The sequence below is a fragment of the Taeniopygia guttata genome, chromosome Z, assembly GCF_048771995.1.
Source record: "Taeniopygia guttata chromosome Z, bTaeGut7.mat, whole genome shotgun sequence".
NCBI classification, from domain to species: domain Eukaryota; kingdom Metazoa; phylum Chordata; class Aves; order Passeriformes; family Estrildidae; genus Taeniopygia; species Taeniopygia guttata.
The window spans coordinates 46,579,607-46,603,365 of NC_133063.1; the positions used below are offsets into that span (position 1 = coordinate 46,579,607).

At 50.9% G+C, this 23,759-nt stretch overlaps 1 protein-coding gene across 8 annotated transcripts in view; it reads left to right on the forward strand.

The window, feature by feature from the left end:
• Nucleotides 1-23,759, forward strand: part of CNTFR (ciliary neurotrophic factor receptor) — a 201,516-nt gene that overhangs the window by 143,574 nt on the left and 34,183 nt on the right. For all 8 annotated transcript variants that reach the window (XM_072922750.1, XM_072922751.1, XM_041711103.2 and 5 more), the window contains one exon: nt 750-980. In XM_072922750.1, coding sequence (XP_072778851.1) covers nt 750-980 — 231 coding nt within the window. The remainder of the gene's footprint in view (nt 1-749; nt 981-23,759) is intronic.

Consider the following 23,759-nt stretch of genomic DNA (forward strand, 5'->3'; position numbering starts at 1 on the left):
CTAAGGATCATTAATGAATGTCAGCTCTAGCTCCTGTACAGAAACCTGAGAAAATTCAATTAGGCAGCTGGTGCCCAATGAGCTGTGCTGCCCCACTCGTGAGCTGCTACATCAAACAGCTCAGTAAGCATCATGTTATTGTGGAAAGAAAAGAAAACCCAGACAGGGAGACAAACAGCACTGTGTGCACCAAGCAGCTGTGCCTTTCCACAGCACAGCAGTTAGATTACAATCCTCCTGCCTGGTGTACTGGATAGGGATTTGCAAGGAGAATTACCTGCTTCCCATCTGCACTAGTAAATATGTGGAGTTTGCTGGTGACACGTCCTGGGGCTGTGTCATCTCTCTGCTGGGAGTTTCTGATCCATGTGTTTGGTTTGTGTCCTGCAACAAGTCCCCTAGACACACGACTGGCAATGTCTTTTTTGTCGGGCTGTGCTGTGGGGTGTTCGGCTGATGAGGCATATTATGTGCAGTCCTGACACATGTTCACCATAGCAAAGGTGAGAGGAAGCCATCCTGTGGATGGAGGTGGTCCGTGATCCTCTGCTATTTGTCAAGTGGTCCACTCTAGTCTAAAGTAAATAATGGCTGGAGAGAGGAATAGAACTTGGGCTTCCCTGGGCACCAGTAGTCCACTCCCCAGTCCTCCTCTTTAATTCCCAGATGGGAAGGTAAGGTCTTATTTCCAAGGCAACTGTGCTGAGGGGCTCTGAGCTAACCTGTTTTTCACCTTTTCCTTCCCACAGACAGCCACATCCAGTATGAGCGGGTAGGTGCAGATGTGACCATGAAGTGTGGCTCCATGGACTGGGATGCAGCCGTGACCTGGACAGCCAATGGCACCGACATCGACGAGTCCCACCTGAACGGGTCCTACCTGATCCTGAAGAATGTTGACCTGTCGCAGAGTGGCCAGTACTCCTGCTATGAGGGCTCCTCCTGGCACCTCAAATACCAGACCTACCTGAGAGTGGGAAGTGAGTACCCCAGCATGTCACATTGAGGGGGACAGTCTCTGCTGCCATACTGACTCCCCACAGCCCCCCTCCTGCCATGCCAGCCCCTCTACTTTCCATACATAAGTTTGTCCACTGCACACTGCCATATGAGGTCCTCATGACATACTAATCCAAGCTGAAATCAGCCACTCTGCCCCAGGAATCAAAGCCAGTAGATTAAATAATGCCTCAGGAATAATTTGAGAAGAGATGTGCCACAACAACCATCTCTGCAGGTGAAAAAGCTATCAGAGAGGATTGCAACCAGCAAGGAGAAACCCTGGCTGGGATTACTGCAGTGTGGTTGTTTCAGAGGAGCAGCCAAAAGGTGTTGCAGGATCCTGGATGCACGGGTGTGCTGGAGGACAGCTGCACATTCCCCAGCATTTTGCGCTATCTCCGGCATGGGATGCACTGATTCCCAGGCCTCAGCGGGGAAGATAAGAGTTGTGCTGTATTTCGCATGATGCTGAGAGCTGATAGCAGCTGTGTGTTTTGAGGGCTGCTGTGTTTGTACAGCTGATAGCAACTGTGTGTTTTGCACGGCGTGCGCAACTGGCAGCCGTGGGTGTCTGGGAACACAAGCTGGCATATTTGGCTGTGGGATAGTAACTGTGATGCACCAGCTGGGAACCCTGCCATCCAGGGATGTGTTATGTAGGTGGCTGTATGTTCCCAGGTTTGGAAGACACGGCAGAGTCTTTCTCTACTTCTTATCTCACCTTTTGCACCTGGCATCAGAGCCAGGGTGGTGTTTCCATCCTAGGCCATGCTCCAGGGACAGAGGGTCACAAGAGGGTCTGTGTAAGCCCTGAAAATAAAGCATGAGGGGTTAGCTGCACCTAGAGATTCGAGTTTTATAGATGGTCTACAGTGTCCAACTTATTTGAGGTCATGTGGGATGGATCCTGGTGTCTGGCCCTAGGAGGAGGGATGCTGGAAGGAGCTGGAAGGCGATGTGAGAAGCAGAAAAGGGGAAGCAATCAGAACAGGGCAGGGCTTATTTACACCAGCGAGCAGGTGTAGAGGTTGGAGCATGGCAGATGAAAAGGCCAGTGCCACTGCCTAACAAATGAGTCAGGGGTTTTTAACTGCTTTGTGGTCAGGAAGTGTTCACAGCTAGTTCAGAGCCAGAAAAGACAGGAGCTGGGTCCAGTGCAGGCAGCAGCACAAGGAGGTTGTGTAATTCCTCTGCTTGGGCATGTGCTGATCAGATCCCATCTAGGGAGAGGTCCCAGGCTGTGCCAGTGCACAGAGAGCTGCAGCCCCGGCCTGCAGGAAACAAGGGGAGTGGGGAGACTTCCACAGCCTCCAGCCACCGCCTCTGCAGCTGTGGCATCGCTGTGATTTTGCAATGGCTCTTCCATCTGCTAAGCACCTCGCTAATAGTAATCCCTGTCAATCCCCTCAGGGACCCGTGGGAATTGCTTAGCGTTAGAGCCCAAATCCTGCTGTTCCCTATTACTGTGTGTTCCCATTTCCTGAAGAGCCATAGCCCCCTGCGCACTGGGCAGCTGAGAAGCCCAGTTGGACACTGCTGGGGCAACCAGCCCCAGAAAGAAGGTGGCAAATAAATAAACAAGTTTCTGGCATTGTTAGCACAATTAGCTATGCAAGGAACTAATCAGGTGAGACACTTTTAGTGGTAATTAGTTTAACTGTCTGGATTTTAATTTAACGTTCTCTGTGAGGTTTCTCTTCCCAGCTCTGCACCCCTAGCCCCTGCCTCCTGCACACCATCCTAAATATCCTGGCTCTGCTGGAAATTATTGATTCCGTGGAAGTGTGAGGATTCATGCAAAGAAGTGCATTTGGGAGCATACCTGCAGGGAATAGAGATGGCCTTGGGCATGTAGATAGGGATGGGTGACTTGTGGGAGGTTTGTAGCATGGCCCTATGGTAGCATTGCTGCTGCAGCTGAGTGCATTGGGAGCCCCAGACCTGGGATTTGAAGGATCTTGGACTCGTTTAGTTTCAGTTGCATGGGAAATTAAATGAAAACAGGCCTGTGCCTGCATTTTTCTCTTTTGCTGGGGCAACAAGAAAGATGACTGCAGCAAGAGTGAGGGGCTGGGGCTGCATGTGGAGAAGTGCTGGGGATCTCATTAAATAAATGATGGTACCTGGAATGTGCTCCCTAGGTGAGGCAGGGGTGCTCCTGAGTATACAACACCAGAGGAAGGATGTGCAGAGGGAGCAGAGAAGGGTTGAGGACCATGAAAGGGTGTCAATTAGCAAAGCAAGCTGTGTTGTGGGGGTCAGCGAGCACAGGGATGAAGGGAGACCTGCCAGGAGTCAAGCTGAGCAAGACCTTGCAGAGGAAATGAAAAGGGGGGTGAGCCATATAAATAGAGAGCAAACGAGGAGAAAAGAGCAGAGTTGGTTCTGCAGACAGGTTTCAGGGGAGATTAAAAGTAAGCTCGGCAGAGCCCAATACTAAATGAACCCTGGCGGGTCAGAGCAGCGATGCTGAGAGCAAGGGCAGCACAGGCTAAGGGAGAGGAGGGAGCGTAAAACCTGGAGGTTATCCTCTGTTGTGGAGGCACCTTCAAAGACCACAATGCACTGAAAGCCTGGGGAGCACCTCATCCCCATGTGAGGACATCTGTTCATTAGCAAGGCTCATTAGCAGCTGAGAGGCCAGTGGTGGTACCCAGTGCAACATGTCTCCTGTGCCTGAGCGAAGGAAAAGTCCTCATCAGACAGCCTGACCCCACAGCACAGTGGGGGCCACATGGTGCACTTGGAAGAGGGAGCAATTAAAGACTTGGACACAAATGGAAAATAGGAAAAAAATACAAGGGGGGCTTGCCAGGGATATATCATAGCAGATTAACCTGATAGCTCTCTTTGATAAGGGAACCGGTTTTCTAAGCCCAGAAATGTGGTCAGTGTAAGCTGTCTTGACTTCAGTGAAGTATTTGCTATGGTACCACATGGGAAATTATGAGTTAAACCAGAGAAAATGTGGATTAGTATGAGAATTGGAACACAGTTTAGGAAATGGCTACAGGAGATCAGATTGTGCTGAAAGGGGGAGCTCCTGGAAGGGATGGGGAAACTTTGGCACCATGTTTGGACTGCACTTGGGCCACTCTCTCTGGTGTTATCTGTAATGGCTCTGGCCCATATGGACCAGGAGGCTTTGGTTGGCTATGCCAGTGGCTAAGGGGGGACAAGAGGATATCTGGGATGGAGATTTCATGCTGAAGGGATCAGCATGCTACATAATAGTGCAGGCACAAATGTGTGGAGGTGATTTATAAATGTGCTTCAGCAGTGGGGTGGGAAAGCACGGGTAGCTCATCTGGTCCCTGAAATGGGTTTGACATACAAGTGCACATCATGGGGGATGTGGCTGGGAGCCCAGCAGCACCCTGCAGAGGCTGGGGGTCGCTGGGCTGTCTCACTCACTGCAGAAATGGAAGCACTGGTGCACATGTAGTGGGACAGTGTGCATTCAGGGATGGGGAGAAGGGATCCCCAGGTTTGTCTATTGCTAAAGGTCCCAGATCAGCCAACTACAAGGCATGCATCCTCCTCAGCACAAACTGGCCTGGGGGAAGCTGGCACTTCCCCAGGGGAAACGTCTTCCAAAGCACTCTGAGCAGTCACTTGTTGGTCTGCCCCTTTCTTTAGGCAGCTGACCGTGAGGTGAACACAGGAGAACAACCAGGTGTTTATCTTCAGTCATCACCTGCCCTGCAGCCTGACCACAGCAGATGCCCGTGTGTGGCCAAAAGCAGGAGATAGGTCCAGGTCTTTTTACACACCAGGCATCCCTGGCCTGAGCCCAGGCTGAGCACCAGGAGCAGGGCAGGAGGGAGCACAAGGCTCTGGGTAACAGGATTGTGGTGCCGGGCTCCTGGCTGCCCCCACAAGCCACAGCTCTGCATTTGGAAATGCGCAGCCGGAGGGCCTGGGGGTGGATATAACAAAGAGGTTGGGAAATAATGCACTCTTGAGGTTTGGCACACGGCGCTGTGCGTTACAGAATGTTATAAAAATACTGCTAATGGGCCAGAGAGGAGTGGAAACGCGCGTCGGAAAGGCTGCCAGAAGCCGGAGAGTGCACATGAGAGCGGGGAGGCCTTGTGTGCAAAGAAGGGAGGGTGGGAGGGAGGCAGCCAGGGCAGGAGCCTTCCTTGTGCTCCCATCCCTCCACCCCTTTCTAACCTGCTTATCTCCATCCTGACCCAGCACCTCTTCCCCTTTGCCCCTCTGTCCTGCTTTGGGGATGCCCAAGCCCTGGTGGACATGCATCTGACCCTCATCATTTGGCCTGCTGCCAAAAAAGGCTGTTGCCTGACGGGATGGAGTGCAAGCATGGGAGAGGAAATACAGCAGAATCCTCTTCAGCAGCAGGGGCACAGATTGGGATGCAGGCAGTGGAGTTGTCTTCCACGTTGCAGTGGTGGCCTGGGGTCTTGTAGCCTGGTGCCAGCCCCATGGGCATTGCTGCCTCCCAGGCCATGGATGTGGGAAAGGGACTGTCAGAGTACAAGCAGTCCCAGGCTGGTCTGCTTCCTCCATGTCTGTCATTGCACTGGCTGGCGAGACAAAGAGGAAAAAACATGCGGTTTGACGGAAAATGACATGGAAAAAACAACCAAATTAACAGAAAAACAAACAAAGCAAAACCAGAGAGAGGGAGGGGGAAAGCGGCAAAGCAACAGGAACCACATGTGAGCGGGGAGGCCAGGAGAGCCTGAGTGTTCTCTGGACTGATTAGCAAGCAATCAAACATCAGCCACTAATAAATAATCAGAGCCTCCCTTTTTTTTGACTTAGAATTTTGTCTTTTTCCTCCCAGCTGGGCTCCAGCTGCAACCAGAGGGTTGTACTGCAAGTTTGAGCCTATTTTTTGTTGTTATTTTTAAAATATTTTTTCTATCTCACCTATCCAAAATAAAGAAGCAAAATAAGATGGTCGTGACCTCTCAACGTCATGCATCTCTGGCTCCACCGTGGCAGGCATGAGTATCCCATGATGGGCGCTGGCTAAACAGTGCAGGAAGGCAGTCCCATGGACTGGTGTGTCCCTGCCTGTTTCCATGGCTTGGTTGGGTGGAAAAAAATTGCAGGAGGGCACAGATGACATGCCAGCTTGGGAGAACAGAAGTTTGGTTGACTCTGACAGCCAGTGGTGAAGATGTGGCACTCAGACCAGGGTGCCTCTGGTCAGGCTGATGCTCCTGGCTGGATGCTGCTGGAGAAGCACAGGCTCGAGGTCAGCGTGTGCAGATAGTTCCTTGCTTTATGTCCAGCGATCTGTGATGCAGAGCTTTTTTTTCTAAATTATTTTTTAAAAAGCCCTTTTGATGGATTTTTTTCCTCTCTGAACTCTTCCAATCCTTCTCTGTGGTGATGTAAACTTAGGCTATTTCAGGAGCAACAAGTTAAACATGACTGCAATTATTCCCTGGCACCAGGGCCAGTTGGCAGGGAACAGCATCCACCCCTTCTATTCAACCCTCTCTCCCTCCCGATGTGCTCCTGCCCCTTGGGGATAGTCCCCACAAGGCAACCCCAAGGCTGTGCCCAGCCAGTGCTTGAGGGCAGGACTACATTAGCATGGACCAAACCTACAGCAAGGGTGGAGCTAATAAATGTAAATGACCGTTGATATTCCAGAATCAGGAGATGCACCCCAGAGCTGTTGGGTTCATTACCTATGGAGGGGTTTTTTCCCCCGTGTGCCTGCAGCACTGGGGACTGGGTAGGTGCAGTGGTCCTGGGGTGATTCACAGCCAGACATCATCCTCCCAGTTCCTGAGAGCCACAGAAAAGTAGCATCAATAAGCTTGCAGGTATGCTTTGCTCTTTGAAATTCAGCTTTATTTCACAAGGCATGCAGGCTCTCCAACCACTGCCTTCCCACGTTGTGCTGTTTGTGCATGGCTGGGAAAATTCAATGGATGAACTGCGCCGCTGCCATGCGTCCAGATTTTGGGTCTTGGCCCAACTGTGAGCTGAAAAGGCATTCTGGGTAATAGTATGCAAATTACTATCCTGGCTCTTTAAGGACAAAGCCAAGAAAAACCCACCCAAAAACCCCACCACACTCCCAGATGCAATTACTCCTAATCGAATTAGGAGCCAGACTAGAAAAACAAACACATTTTCAGGCAGCAGGCGACCTTTCTGCCCCGTTCAGTGGGCTGCAGGCTGCATGCCACAGCAGAAAGGGCTGAATGAATCCGTGCCCCGTGGTCCACGTATGCACACACTTGTACGCTCGCACCCGCGCCCCGCTGCTCCTCTCCTCCTCCTCACTGGGCTGGGCAGCCAGCCCAGCTGCAGCATAGCAGAGTGATGCTTCCTTGTCTCGCTATGTAAAACATGATAATCTGGGGCAGCCGGTGTCAGAAACAATAAAAATATCCCCTCTCCCATCCTTGTGGCTCCCCTCTTCCCCAGGGGGAGTTGGGGACAGCAAGGAGCACGCAGTGGTGGGGCCAGCAGAGCCTCACAGAGCATTTATGAGTAGCCACAACTCAGGACAACAGCATCAGCAGCTCTGCCCTGGACTTGCCTATGCTGCTTGTGGAAGGAGCATGCCCAGGAGGTGGCCAGTGCATGCAGTATCCCATTCCTACATCCTGGTACCGCTAGTACCCAAGGGATGTGGCCCCAACTTGACCCCAGTGACTGATGAGCTCGTGCCATCTTGAGTGCTGTAGAGAGCTCATGGTGGAATCATGGCAGGAGCGGCCATGTGGCACAAGGGCACGGAGTAGGGCAGAGTTCCAGAGTTGCCAGCAACAAGCCAGAGCCAGGGCTCGCGTGTGTTTGAGAGAGGCTGTTTAAGATGCAAGAACCCTCTCAGTGAATGAGCTTTGGATCTCCACATGAAATGAGCCCAGAGGCTCCCTGTGCATCCTGTCCTGCAGCTGGACTGGGAATAAGATCATGGGACAGGATCAAGAGGGAGCCTGGCTCCAGCTGCTGGGCTGGAGGAGAAAAGGAAAAAGGAATTTAGGGTTTGGCAGCTTCCTGGAAAATCCTCCCCATCCTTGCCTAGCACAAATACCGAATGCTGCATGCAGTACCAACATCCCACCTCCTGGGTGGATGGCAGCACAGCCTCTTCCTGCTCTCCTGAGATTTGTTTATCCTGCCCAACATGACAAAAACAGTTCTGTAATTCAAGAATCCCAAGTCCAGTCTAAACAGCTTCCCACAACCCTCACTCTGCAGTGCCAGGAATTAGGGATGCCTAGGGCTGAGAAGACAAACCTTGGCTGGGGGATGGTGGCCATGGATGGAGACTGTGACTGCTCTGGGGACTGGAGGGAACACACACCAGTTCTCTGTTCACACTGGCCTCTGCTCCAGGAAGGATTTTGTCTGAGCTGCTCCTAAGTACCCCTTGTCAAAATATTTGGTGCAAGCTTCCTGCTGCCCACCAGCAATGTGTCCCCAGCTTCCAGGGTCCTGGGAGGGGAGGAACGGGTTGGGATACAGCCACCTCCTGTCACTGCAGCTATGGGAAAAGGAGCAAAGGAGTCGATGCTCCACATGCGAATGCTGATTTCTTTTCTCCACCACAGCTCCAAAGGGCTGTGATAATTAAATAAGATCATTGTTTGCTTCCCAGAAGGTGCTGAAAGAAGAAGCTCCACCAATGTCACCAGCACAGGGTATAACTCTTGCCTGTCACTGCCCATATGTGCCCATGTTTGCAGGTACCCAGGCCAGATAGTGTCATCAGGAATGGGAAGACCCCACAGCAGAGATCCTCAGTGTCCACATCCCTCCTATCTGAAGGAGAGGAGATGGCAGGCACCAGCAAATTCTCATCTTTTACCAGTATGCAAAGCTCTTCCATCTCTCTCTGAAACTTCTGGTAGTGGCTGGGAACAACAGTGGGGCCCAGGCATGCAGTGAGGTGCCAGCCAAGAGCTCAGCGGGGTCAGGGCAAGGTCCAGGGTACTTCAGCATGAAAGACATTGTCATTAGCTGTGGTTTCCCAAGCCACTGCGTCTGCTGTAAATAATTTAGCAGATTAAATGTGTGCTAACAGCAGGTCAGGACAGGGAGCAGAGGAGAATGAACATAGCTTTGGGCCTGGACACTAGGGAAGGGCACCAGGATAAAGTGAGATTATTTTCCTCCTGTTAGCAGGACACGGTGGTGTCTTCCCCCTGGAAAAGGAGTCAGAGGGTTCCCATGCCCGATGGATCCCTTTCCTCCCCAGTCCCTTCCTGAGCTGTCAGCATCAGTACCAGAGGCAACTGCAGGACAATTTCCAGTTGCTCTTGCTGCAAGCACTTTAATGCTGTTTAAACAATTACGCAGTTGATAAATTTTGACAAGAAGAGATAGAAATAGCCTGGGAGAACCATGCAGTAGAAATGCTCTAAACAGATGTCCCTTTTCTCCCCCTCCTGTGCTCCCTGGGGGTCTTTATCGTTTGCTGCCAACTGAACAAGGCAGCGTTCGCATGAGTTAGGATGGTGGGGAGGGGGAGCAACATGTCTTACTAAAGTGGTTTATGATACCATCCCTAGGGTGATGGCTGCTTGTTTTCTCTTCAGGATGGTCTTCTCAGCACTGACAGGAGCCATACACAGCCTGCTGAGCACAAATATTGCCAGGTTGTGTGCCCCTCTCCCCACCAGCTCACAGGTACCAGCCTGGGCAGTCTGACTGATGATGACGCTGGGGAGGGAGAGGGTTGTTTGCCAAAAGCAAGTGAGCAATGACTAGCTGATGTGCCAAGCAGCATGGAGAAATCTGGTCTCGTTCTGGGGACCTGAAGGGCAGAGCCCAGAAGTGTGTGCGCAGAACCTTGTGTCAGCAGGGACCAGCAGTGGCTCTCCAGTGCTGCAGTTTGCCCCAAGTGGCAGATGTGGAGGACAGAGGGCTCACAAAACCATGACTGGACCAGAGTCAGGTTCACAGGGAAACTCAGCGTCCTGTGTGGCTGAGTTCGGATGCGTAGGATGAGGAGGTAAATCCTCTGGAAATTCACCTCTGGAGTACAGGAGGTCACTTAACGGGTCCACAACAGGAAACCATGAGGAGGTTTGGAGCTGTAGCTCAGACCGTGGTGCTGCATTCTTGTTCATGTTGGGCTGTCTTGTCTTGAGCATTCCGGACCCTGGATGTTTTTCCTCTCCACAGCTGGACAGTGTAAGTTGCTTTGTACTGAGCACAACCCAACTCTGCACGTTCCACGAGGAGCAGCCTTGTATGGCATGGCTTGTCACATGTCATGGATGTACCATGTCCTCTTGGTCAGGGAAGAAAGCAGAGGGTTGAAAGCAGATCTCTGCCTTTTTTCTGCTTTCTGGATGCTGTGTGACCTGTGTTGCTCTGAGCCAGTGCCTGCTTCCAGCAGGCTGGAGCCAGAGTGAAATAGTTTGTTTGTATGGTGGATGAACTAGAACCTGACATCTTTTGATGTCTTTGCAGTTGATGGGGTGCCATTCACTTTTTTTGGGAAATAGTTTCTCAGCCCTCCAGTGCAGAGTTCATCCCTGCTCCCTCCATAGGGACCCAAGCTGCTCCTCTTTCCCTCTGTGCCTGACTTCCCTGCGCTGCCAGCCAGGTGCAGCTGCCCTCTGAAAAGGCTCTTTGGCCCCACCAGCCTCTTCCTCCTCTTTTTCTCTTGCCCTCACAGAAACCCAGGGACATGGACTCCTGTGCTGCACAGGGGACAAAGGGCAGCCTGTGCCACCTCTCATTCCTCCTCCAGCTTGGTGGTTAACAGGGATGTCAGAGTCTAAATGAAAAGACAGAAATTAAGGGGAAATTAAGACACAGACTGGGGAGGGATTTTCTGAAGCCACAGAATTTGACTTGAAAACCTGTGTAATGATTCTGTGCCTTCCTCACCCTCCAAGTCTTCCTAAATGGTGTGTGTTGGTTTGGACACCCCTAGTGCCAAGACTCCCACCCATTGCAGCCCACCCCAGAGATCTCTGATCACACAGATCTGCATGCTTCTGCATCACACCATGAAGTGGGACAGCTCCCAGGCAGCTGGCCTGGATGTGTCATGGGCAACCTCCCCTTTCTGCCACAGCCTTCATCATCCAGCCCTTCCTCCCATTCCTCTTTCCTTTCCTGGCCAGCATGTGGGTTTGCTTCTGCTTCTTCTGCTCACAGAGTCATGAATTCTTGGGAGAGGGAAATTCCCCTATGTCCAGCTGACCTGAAGCATTGGACTAAGGTGGCCAGATAAGGTCCAAAATCAGAAATCACTGTGTTCCTGAAGCAAAGAGCATGGAGGGAGGAGCTGATATTGTGGGCACCTCTGCTGTTCACATTGATGCAAAGCAGGTGTGATTATGCTGCTGGGTTGCTCTGTGCAAAAGCACCAGGCTATTCCTTGGTGCAAGTGCCAGTGGTGATACATGGCCCCTTTGCAAACCCCACTTGCTTTGCTGGAGCAGCACAACCACACCAACTATGGTCCCATCACCTCCAAAGGCTCAAAAGGGGAAGCCCCACTCACCTTTTTAGCTGCCAAAGCAGTGTTCATGGATGCAATTTTTGCCATGGTGGTGTGGGAACTGCTGTGTCAGCCCATGGAGGGTTTTGTCCAGAAGTGGAAAAGAGCAGTGGGCTTTTACATGGGCATTAAAAAGCTCACAGAGCTGCTGTGAGACAAAGTCATTGCAGGCATCGTTTTGCAGCATTTCCTTGTCCCACTTCCCTGTCTCTCAGCAAAACTCAAGGGTGATTCCCACTTGGAGTGAGCAGAACAGTTGCCCAGGAACAGTGGCAGTATGGGGTATGTGCTGCCACACTCCTCCGGGGCTTCATTATGACTCAAAAAAAGCAAAATGTCAGGGAGTACAGAAGACAGCTCCTGCAGGAGGATGTCAGGATGGAGGTGCCCCACACAGTGAGTTTGTTTTATGACAGGCTGGCCAAAAAGGAGACTCAGGTCCAAGACTGAGCCAGCTCTGACAACTGCTGCATATGTACAAACAAAGATAATATTAGATCCTTGCTTCATTCCTGTGATATTATCTAAGAAGATATTTGAGAAGGACCCTGGGAGAGCAAGAGTAAAGAAGGAGATGAAGGGAGTAGGGGGAACTGCCAGAAGGAGAAAGACTTAAAATAGTCTGTTCAGTGACTTCAAGGGAAGCTGGAAAGATGCCTTGACTCCTTTTTGTAATTACCTCCAAGCAGAGAAGATACTGGGTGCTAACCCAGCAAGCAAAGGCATAACTAGAGCCAATAACTGGAAGCTGAGCCACAACCACATTTGAATTAGAAATGAGGCTCATATTTTTAAGAGAAAAAAATATTAAGCATTGGAACAAATTGCTAAAAACCATGTCACCTCCTCTGTTGCTTGTTATCTGCAGAGCAAGGCTGGCTGCCTTGCTGAAAGATGGTTCTGTCAAACACAACTTATTGGCCTCAATAGAGGGGTAATGGAGGGATGTAATGGCCTGTGCAACCCAGGAGGTCAGCTGAGATGAACTAATTTTCTCCCATGGCCTTCAAGTCAGTGACTTAAGGAAGGTGCATATCCCCGTCTTGCAGATTTAGCTTCACAGCTGCTGTTTCTTTCATCAGATAATGTGGTGGTGCTGATCAGGGCTGCGAGGAAAAACCTGCAGAACAGGAGGATGTGGGATGTTCAGAGGATGCTGCATGTCCTCACCCTGCTCCATCCCAGCTCTATAATGTCTTGGCTCTTTGTGCACCCTGCTCCTGGCTGGGAGGAGACAAATGTTGCTTCAAATGCTGAAGTGTCTGTGAGGCACAGGTTAAGGCAGGAAAAGAAAATGGGACAAAATTGGACAAGATGGCTCGGGTCTGAGAAAGGGAAGGAAGAAGAGAGATAGGATGGAGATACTCATGTAAGCATTAGCATGAAGGACAGAAAGCTCTCACAGGCCTTCTTCAAGGGAGGGATTGACAGAGAGCTTTAGATGAGGAGCCGAATGGAGATAATGCGCCATCAAACAGCATGAATTCTGCCTCCAGCGTGCAGACAGGAGCTTGGCATAGCATACCCAGAAGCACTTACCTCCCTTAATGGCCAGGCAGAACCTCCCAGACCACCCCATTACAAGCTGCCTCCCCAGGCAAGTTGGCACAAAGTGCTTGGCCAGCCCAGGGGCAGTAGTGCCACAAAGCCAGTAATGCTCCAGCCCCAAGAATCCCAGCCCCTCCAACTGGGTGTAAGGTGGGGCAGCACACAAGTTTGGGGTCAGACCTGGTTAGTTTGCCTTTTTCAAGTTGTTTGACCCCTCTGGGAGCAGGAAAAGCCTTGCATCAGTCACAGGGGGCCGTGCATCCTGCATATCACAGTACTGTCATTGCCCACGGCGCCACTCCCCACGGCAGGAAGAACTGGTGGCCCAGGGTAGCAAAAGGGCTGTGGTACACTTGCAATTGGAGTTTCAGGGTGGTGTTGCTTGCGGGCAAAGCAGCACCCACTTCTCCAGGCTCCCCACCAGCACCCTGCAAGAAGCAGGCACAGCTGAGTTTATCCTGGGAAGGCAGCCCAGCAGAGACACAAGAGGAGGGGGATGCAGCCCCACCACAGGACTTCTGCTGAGCAGCTTGACCCACAAAGGAACTAACATGCTAGCAGCTACTGGCAAACACAATCTGGGGCAAGCATCAGCAGGAGGAGCTGGCTCATACTAGGAGGGGGCCAAGTTGTGTTCACCTAGCACCCCTACAGTGCTCCCTGCTTCACATGAAAGAGGCACTTTGATTGCTGACATCTGTAGACAATCAGATAAGAATTAGAGTTATTCTTCTAGGCATAAATGGTATTTCTAATCTCATAATCCCTTAATATTGTTCTCACCAGGATGTGGCTGGTGCTAATCCCAGAGAGTTTGTTCTAGGGCAAATTTCAGGGAAGCCAGGGAGGTGCAGGAGGAGGGGTTGCCCACCTTTCCTCTCTTCAGTCCCAGAATCCCTTCTGAGTGCAAAGCAGGCAGGGACAGCAGGTCAGGCTGCAACCCCTCTTCCCAGCTGGAGGATTCTCATACTAGCATAGAGGCATTTCAGAGCCCTTTCACCACTGCTGCAAAGAGCCTCAACAAGGGTCTTCCTGCCCCTATCACTGCTCTGGGTTTGTCTCTTGGCTTATGAGGTCTGTAGAACCAGCAGTAGGCTCCAGCCTCCTTTCGCCACTTGGCTGCTTTCCAGAAGCAAATACTGATCCCTGAGGATCACCTGGGATTTCTGAAGAGGTGCAGTGAGGGAAACACCTTACTCCTGCAGGGCTGCAAAGTCCAAAGTTCCCAGCCAGGTAAGGGTGATAAGTGTTTTGTAAGGACCCTGGGCTGCCTTTGACCCTAATTTTGCATCCTCTTTGGGATAGTGTAGGGAGAACCCCTTGGGTTGTGCCTTACCCCCTGTCCTGACATTGGTGTACTGCATGGAGATGTCACTCTCTTCAGCTTCCCACAGTGACCTTCCATCCTGGCCACCTTGCAGGCATGGTCAAGGTGGAAACCGAGCTGAAAACCTCTCACCATCTACTATCAGAACAGGCAGGGATTCCCATTTCTCTTGTCCCTGCTGCTTGTTGCTTTCTGCAGCCCAGCCCAGCTGTGTGTGACAGCTCCAATGGCACTGAACCACTCCAGGGGCTTGCACACCACTCCCAGCAGGAGATGGGATGAAGATCAGCCTGGCTGAGTGATATCAGGCTCCCGTGCTGCCTGCAGCCATGAGCATCCTACCATGGTGCAGAGGTGGAAATCATGCTCTGGGCACCAACCCATCTCAACAGATGGTAAGGGGCCGAGGTAGCATTGTCTCAAGGAAGCAGCTTGCAGTTCAGAGGGCCTGGTTTGCGTAGACACAGGTCTGTGCCTTGCCTGCCTCCTGGGTTCCTTCACTTTTACAGCAGCTGTTGCTTCTCCTGCCATTTCAAGTTTTTCCCCACTTTTATTCTGCAGGCAGGTTGTAGAGGCAAAACAAATGTATTAGCCATATTCTGGGCATCTCCTTCATCCTGGCAAGGTGAAGGTGTTGGAGATGGCTTGGCAGCAGTAAATACCCAGCGAGTCTGTGTCTATTTGTGAAGTTTGGAGAGTGTCATGCTGGTTCATCATGCCCATGGCATGGGCATGTAGCAAAACAGGGGATGTGTGAGGCTTTTTCCCTAGGGAAGCATGCCCATCATTGTGCTCTCCACACTCCCCTCACACCACCCTATCTACCAGCAACCTTCCCATCTGCCTTTCTGAAACCTGTCCATCACTGCCTTGCAGCTCTGAGCAGTTTGTTACTATAGCTACAGTTTTCCATGCAGGGAGAGCTCAGATCTCTGCTTAGGTGAGGTCTCCCTCTCATTCTTCAAGGCTGGAAGGGAAGGACAGGGTTTAGACTGGAGGCCAGGCACTGAAGACTGTGCCATGTGAATACTGTGAATACAGGACTCAGGACAGAGTGGTGTGATGGTGCAACTTGTCTGGGGGTCCCTTAGAGTCTTGCAAACACTGAAACTATGAAAAGTCCCTGGGAAGAGAGGGTTGGATGGTAGGTTTGTAGTGAGCCAGCCTAACACCACAGCGTACATCCCTCTTGCTCTCTGAAGGGTGGCAACTGGAGAAGAAGCTAGCAGGAGCCCTCATTGCACTGGGAGATGCCAATCTTCAGTTTCCTAAGCAGTTTACCCAGAAAGAAGAAATGAATGGGAGTTGTGAATCACTGGCAACTTTGGAAAAAATGCCCTGGAAGTCAGAGCCAGATGAAAATTTTTGTTGTATATTGTTAAAGAGTTAAGCATTTGTGTTCAAGATTTTGCTCATTTTATTTTGGTTTGATGAGGTTTTTACTTATTTCAGAGGGAGCTCCAAAAGGAAAAGCCCTGAAAACCCAACCTTTAATTTCAAATCACCAAAAGCGAAAGAACCCCTGCAGTTGTTGTCCTGTTTCTGTTGTGAACAAACAGGCTGCAAAGCAGCCACAGATCTGTGGTGGTCCCCCAGGCAAGGTGCTGGTAGGACAGTTTGCTTTGTACCCATTTAAGTGGTCCCTTGGTGCAAACTGGCCCTGCTGGGGAGGGGGTGGGTTCATGGTCATGGGTGGGTGAGCAAATGCTGTTCTGAGACACCTGGAACTGGTGCGGGTACAGAGCAAGGGCTTACCAAACCCTGAGACACGAGGGTGGGAAGGACACAGGTAAATGCATCCATTGACGCTGGAACTGGGAACCTCTGCCCCCTTCCATGCTTCCCATCCCTGGGTGCCTCTCTCTGTGCAGGACTACCATCACTCAGCCCAGAATTTGGCTTTGCCCTGTGTCAGATCTCAGACAAAGAGTCCTTGAGATCAAGTAGACATCCTAACTTTGCCTGATTAGGGCATCCACATCTGCAGATGGAGGGCAGTGACAGCATTCCCTGAACTCGGATGACCTCCAGAAGTGGATTGTTCCTCTGTTATCTGCCTTCTATGAACAGCCCAGTCCCTGTCTCTTAAAACTTGTTTAAACCAGCTCTTTTTCTCTTTGGGGCTGGGATATCATTGCTGTTCACAGCTGAAGGCCCTCCTGCCTCCATGGAAATCATCCAGGGCTGCACCAGGGAAAGCAGATAATTAAATTCAGGCCCTTGCTTTTCTCCCATCAAGCAGATGCAGCAATGATGGCAGTCTTACAGAGACTTTGATTGGGGTGGGGGGCAGAAATTTCTGTCTTGAACTTCCCCACAGCAGCTGCTGCTATGTGTCCTCTGAGCCAGGGACCTTCTCCCCCTATCCAGCCATGCCTCGCTGGCTTATCATTTCCAATCCTATCAGAAACAAAACTGCTGCTGCTTAATGCTCCATTACAGGCTGTTATGTGTCTCCTGCACTGCCCAGGAGAGCAGCAAGGAGGGCTCTGACTCTATTTAATAACTGTTTCATGGTTCCTAATTGACAGATAAAAACACTACTAACTCAGTTTCATCAAACATAAACCATGGGCAGGAGCAGTGGTGCCCTTCTGGAGCCAGGATGGCAGCATGAATTTTGATCTATTATTTTGACATGGGAAATCCATATTATGCTAATCCACCATCACAATGATGGGTTTATGCCTCACTTTTTTCCCCTGTTGTTTTTGGCTTTTGCAGCCTGGGGGGCGCTGCTGTGGAGGGATTCGGGGAAGCGTGGCCAGGGAAGACAGAAGAAGCGAGATGGTGGCTGGTGCTTTATTCTGAGGGGCCTTTCCCACGAGGGGCTGGTACTTGACAGCAAGGATTGGCTTTGCAGCATGTGCCCATGGGGATCCATGTCTGCTTACCTCAGGACTGTGCCTTACCTGGCAGGTCCCCAGCCCCAGGACTGTCACACTATGGTTGTTAGGCTGAACCACACTTGCACCCGGGGAAGATTCACCAAGATTTTCAGCTCTGTTAGAAAAGGATCTATATGTGCTCAGATGAAACAGGTAAAGATTTATTATTGTAATTTGGAGATGCTGGTAAATCAGGGTCTTTCTTTGTGCCCTGTGTGGTTATCAGGATTGTGGGGCATTCTCCTCCCTCTTTTTGCTGGTATAGGTGACCAAGTGACCCAGACTTCTTCCATGCTCTGCGCTCGGAAACTTCAGACAGAGAAATCCCTGCTCTCTCCAGGAATAGTAATGATAAATATTGGGATTAAAAGCCACATGCTGGACCTGAAACCTGCTATTCAAACCATTTGGGATTTGCTTTATTAGATCCCACATGGGGCTGGCACTCAAGAAAAAGCCTTTGGAAATGTGATTTTTCAGGGCTTTCTCCTCCCATCACAATGACTGGAAACTTAAGTACCATCTGGGAGCCCCATAGGTATTTGTGACTGCTGCTGGGGTTGAATTGCACCTGGAGTGGGAGCAGCCTCACTCCCAGGAGGCATAGGCAGAGGTGGAGTTGCAGAGAAGTGTTGAGGGCTCATAGCTCTTTGTAGAGCAAAGCAAAGCTGACGGCCACTGAAGGCATGCTGAGAGGATGAGAGGTTATTAGTAGTGAGCGCTTCAGGGATAACACAGAAGATATTGATTTAAATAAAAATCACCATAACAGCAGCTCTAACAGTACCCTGTGGGTCACTTGGAGGAGAATCAGAGGCAGCAGAGCTCCATGCTGGCATACTCAGAGCATTTCCTAGCTGGAAATATCACGCTGGAGAGAGCCAGGACTGCTGCCCATGCTCCTGAGCAGGGACACAGACAGGGACAGGGAAGCAGGCACTGTGCCCGGTGTGCAGCACACACTGGGATACCTAAAGAACATCACTGTAGTGAGGTGAGAGGCTGGATCACCGTGACCCACAAGGGCACACTGTACTGTTTGCAGTTCTGCTGGGAGCTGCAGTGCCAGGACAGGGATATCCATGATCTCAGCCAGTTGCACAGCCCTCGTGGAGGTCAGATTCCCGAGGTGTGAGTCAGCTGCATTCCTCCCCAGGGTCAGTGAACTGTGCTGGGCTTCAGTGGCCTCAGCTGTCTCCTGCCCCGATGCTTGCAGTGATTAACTGCACTGGGGATGCTCGGTTTGAGTGAACAACACAAAGGCTAAGGGTCTCAGGTCGGCTGGGGACAGCTGCAGAAGCTAGTCCATAGGAGAGGAGAGGAGCAGAGCAGTTTCTTGGCCACCCTTCATACCAGGAGTGCTTTTATCAATGGGGCGTGAAGGAGTGATAAAATGCTACCAACTGTCTCCATAGACAGCTAATCCATCGGTATGGATTTGTTGTTAGGGAATCCGGCAAGCCCGTGCAGTTCCTTGTAGCTGGCTGTAACTCTCCTGCCATGGGTACAGCCACCTGCAACACCAGCTGTCCCCATCACGACATGGAGCCATGTCATGATGTGCTGTCAGCAAACAGAGATGTGACGCAAGATAACAGCCAAGCTGTCAAGATAGAGAAGGTCTCAGCACCTAACAGAAGGGTTTCTCCACTCCAGGGATTTTTGTATGTGGAGTTTTTAGTGTGGTTCCATCTGATCAGCATACTTCCATGAGAACTGGGAGTTTTGCAGAGGAAACCTCCCATGCCCTTCAGCTTTCCCATCAAATATGGGCAGACCATCTGCTGAACCTGCTGCACAGACAGCACAAGGTGGATCTGTATTACTAGATCTCTTGTCACTTCCTGCTCAAGGGAATTAAAACCGCCTGGAGCAGCCCCCTTCCTCTGGGAGAACACAGTTTCTCTCAGGCCAGCTCACAGCCTGGTTCTGGCATTGAGCAGCACGTGTGAGGGTCAATCCAGCATATTCAGGCATTACAGTCAGTGAACGGATACACCCACCCAGCCTGGATCCAGCCCTGATCCTGCCCACTGGGCTGTCCTGGGAGCATCACACACCTTATCAATATCAGCGTCTCTCTGAGGACAAGGTAAAATGAGCAAACTCACCTGCATTGGAATGGCTGCTGGGAGCTGTCAGCTGCCAGGAGCTGTGGCTGGGAGCTCCCCGTTGCTTTCTGTGATACCACAGTCTCTATTTTGCACTCAGATTCTGCGCCGAGACAGTCACTCAGGTTTAATGTCCCTGTAAATTACATGTCTGTGGCTTTTTTCCAAATCAACAAAATTTTCCTGTAGATGTGAAGATCCCAGTGCAGTTCTGCAGCGCTCCCAGCAGCACCTCTGCACTCTGCACAGCCCCTCAGGGAGCTTATTTCTACATGGAAAACCCTACATGGGGTAAAACTAAAGGAGCACAATCAAAATCTACCTATCTGGGGCTGCACAAGCCTTACTGTCAGTGAGTCCAAACCAGTGGTAGTATGAACACAATGTCAGCATCTGCAACAGGGGTAAGGATATATCCAGCACTCTTAGAGGCCAGTTTACAATGCTGGGATTCTCTCCAGCCGAACCATTTGGGTTCAGATTTTCACTAACCCTCCTTATTTTTCTTAATCTGCCAGCAAAAGTTAAACCACTGGCTGCTTTGACCAGCTCCTTGCCTGGAATTAAATAATAAACTTCTGGCCACTGGTGGTCCTGGGGCTGGCTTGTCCTAGGAAGATGGCAGTAGAGAGTAAAAGGTAATAGAGAGTAAAATTTCAACCAGAGAGCTTTGGCCAAGCAAGCAGCTTTGTCTTCACATGTTACAGGATGATTGACCCCAATATCCTTGTGCCATGGGAAAAGGCAGATGTGTGCATCCCCTGCAGCATCCCTGTGGTGTGGGATGTGAGGAACATCTGGGGGCCCAAGGCTGCTGCCTGCCCTGCTCTGTGGCCCCTGCAAGGCAGGATACTGCCTTGAATAGATCCCTCTTTGAAGGGCAGCAAAACTGTGAGGAAAGCATTCGGCCCTGATATGAAGACTTCCAAAGGCTGAGAATCTTCTTGAGCCTTTGGCAAGCTCTTTCAGGTGTCAAAAACATTTACCATTTTTTATACATTTTTATCAGGCACTGATCTCTTCTCTGTGGTGCTCAGTGACAGGACCTGAGGGAATGGCCTGAAGTTGCGTCAGGAGGGATTTAGGTCGGATAACCGGAAAAGATTATTCACTGAGAGGGTGGCTGGGCACTGCAACAGGCTCCCCAGGGAAGTGGGAAGCAAGCACCAAGCCTGACAGAGCTCAAGAAGTGTTTGGGCAATGCTCTCAGGTACATGGTGGGATTCTTGGGGCTATCCTATGCAGAGCTAAGAGCAGGATTTGATGATCCTTGTGGGTCCCTTCCAACTCGGCATATTCCATGATTCTGTGAAAACACTGCAGACAGGTGTGTACTCCATATAGAGGAAAGATTCAATTTGCTGTTCCCACATGTCTGTCTCCATCAGGCACAGAAAGAGTGGAGACAGACTACTTGGCCCAACCAGTTACTTTCCAGGTGGTTAAAGATAGATAAAGGCAACTGAGAGCATCAGGCCAGCCCTTCAGAGAGGTGACTATCCATCTCTCCACGGCATTCCTGCAAAGTTTCTCACCAGGCTTGGTTCCCATCAGGCTGGAACCACTCCTGAATTAGGGCTTGGGGAGGACAAGATCTGCTCTGCGCGTCTTCACTCTATGATTCAAGTCTTCTAAATCCTGCCTTGAGAGATATCCCACATCTTGAAAGGCTTTTGGCCATGTCAGGGCCACCTTCCCCATCTTGTAAACCCTCAGCTGAGGCAGTGCTCAGGTGGTTTTCCTTACTGAGATCTATTGGCAGCTTTACTTTTAATAGCATGTACGTGATGTGGAGTGGGATAGACCACTCCAGCTCTGGCTGGCACATTATAAATCTCAGAAAGAAAAAAAAGTAAAATGCAAAGGGCCAGGAGACTTGGGGGGGGGGGGGGCATGAAAAAAAAGCAGAAGAAAGAGACTGTTTTCCCAGAACCCAAAAGCAGACAGGGGTGGGGAGCAGGAAAGGCAGGGTCATACAGCTCACTGGGGCAGAGTGTGCAGTTGTTTATACTGGAAATGAGTTTCTGTTTATTGCAAGCTATGGTGGGGAGACCACAAAGTGAATGTAAAACAAAATGGGAAGGGTGTGGGAAAAGTCAGGGGAGGGGGAGCGGGTGCCTTTGACAAACTCCAGAAGTCACGTCCAGTAATAAATCAAGCTGAGATCTGTCCTGGGACACAGGACCCAGAACATCTGCTTGGGCTGCAGGGAAGCCAGGCAGGCAAGGAGGGATCTCCCAGCCTTGCCTGGGGCCAGGCAAGAGACAGGGTCTTGGGCAGCTCAGCCACCCATGGGTGTGGAGCTCAGCAGTGCTCAAATGGCTGCAGAGGTGACTGAGCACCTGGGGTTCAGCTGGGAACTGCACTCGGGGCTGAGGGATTTAACAGGCATCCTCTGTCAGCCTCTCCATCCTCAGTAGCCTTCCCTTGACTGCTCTATGCCTCTATTTCCCTGTAAGGTGACTGTAAGTTGGCACAGGATGCTTTTCTCCCATCTACCACTTTTCCCAAGCCTTTCATCAATTCCCACATGGGCAGGCAACTCCTGCATCATTTCAGAGCTTCGGCATGGTGTAGGTGTCACCGGGAAGGGAGGTCCACTGCCCAGTTCCAGGGCAGCAGGAATTAGTATGTTAACAGGGCCGGTGGTGAAATGAGAGACAAATCCCACAATACCTCCACTGGGACCAGCAACGCATCCATTCTGTGTACACGCTTTGAAGGTATTAAGTGCTAAGGATTTTGGTTTGACATCTGAATCCAGCTGCATTGTTGTGAGAAGCCCTTACAGGTTATTGCTCCAGACCAAACTTCCATAAATAATCTATTGCCTTGGGTGTAGTGCTTCGGAAGGGGTGGTGAATATTTGTTTTGCTGATTTAAGCATTCCCATCCTCTTCTTCCTTTTCCCCTTCCCTGGAAAATGGATCCTATTAACAACTGCAGATGACACAACACATGCCAATACATTTGCAACCCATTTGGCTCGTAGCGGCAGCTGCTTTCGAGCTACGGACTTCCTCAAGTGTCCAGGTAAAGCATCAGCATGGGGTTGAAACAAAGACAATGCATCTGCCCAGTGGGTCCTGGCCCAGTTCTTGCCTTTCCATATCATATTAGTGCAGAAATCAGGACAGAAAGCAACCGAGATGCATGTGTGAGTTAGGACCTCAGAAGTCATTTGAGTTTCACTATGCTGGGCCATGGTTTGAGCTGCTCTGCTATAAAGCCATGGGTGCTGCTGCGGGATCTGCTCTCCAGAAATGCCTCTGAACAGCGTTCTGGGCATGGGACAGTATTGATGCTATGCCTCCAGCATCTCCCTCTGGCAGGCAAACACCAAATCTTCACATACTGCATCCTGGCCAGGTTCAACCTCATGTCACCACTGCAGGGTCAAAACTTTGTCAGTATCACAGCATTTCCCCACTTATTCCAGGTGTGTTGCCTTCTTTCCCATGCTGCTGGTGACTTATACATCATGGGACAGACCTAACTGCACTGGCATTAACCCAGTCAGAGCTGTTTTTTCTGCTCCAGTAGAGGATGGCAAACTATTGGGTATAGCCAGACTGCTCTGCCCTGTCTGGTTTTTGCCAGCACATCCTTGCAGTTCTAATCTGCAGCCAAGCCCTGGCTCTCAGACCTGTCCCAGCTGCTCACCTCATCTCAGAAGGATCTGTGTGCATCAAGAGGAGAGTTCCTGTTGCAGCAGGCATTTGCATTGTGCTCCTGGTTCATGATTGGGAAGTGAGGCTCATGTGAGCCCAGACACCACAGCATCCGTATGCTGGTGGCAAGGTCCAGACCACGGGGCTTGCTCTTCACCTGTAATTTTCTGTGCAATGCTTCAGAAAGCACAGCAAAATCCTTCAGTGACTCTAATAACATTTCATTCCAAAGCTCTAGGGTATTTCCCCCCCATCCCTATGAAGTCATGCTTCAGGTCTGCTGAAGCCCTAGCAAATGCCTCCTAAAATCCCCTGGAGCCCCTGCAACACTTTATTGAGAATCCAGGACTGCTTGACCTTGGAGGGAGTGAGAAAGGGAAGGGAAGAAAGAGCAGCCTTAGGCTTCCCTGCCAAACTATTTGATCCATTGCTGTGCCCCTTGCAGAGACAACAACACAGCCAGAAATCTCTCCCAGACCATCAGTGGGGTATCTGGGCACAGTGCCTTCCTCTCTCCTCTGCCACAAGTCTCTCCCAAGCACCTCCCACTGTGCTGGGCAGTGCTGCTGCATGAACAGTGTGATGTGTTCCCTAAAATAGCAGCAGTGCCCCAACAACCTGTGTATGGTTCCCATCCCAGCATCCTGCCCCTCTCATCCTGCCCAAAAAAGACTTGTGGTCCTGTGGGTCACAGCTCCTTCCCTGCTGTGGTGCTCGGAGTGTGCAGAAAGGTTGCGCATCCTGGGGGAG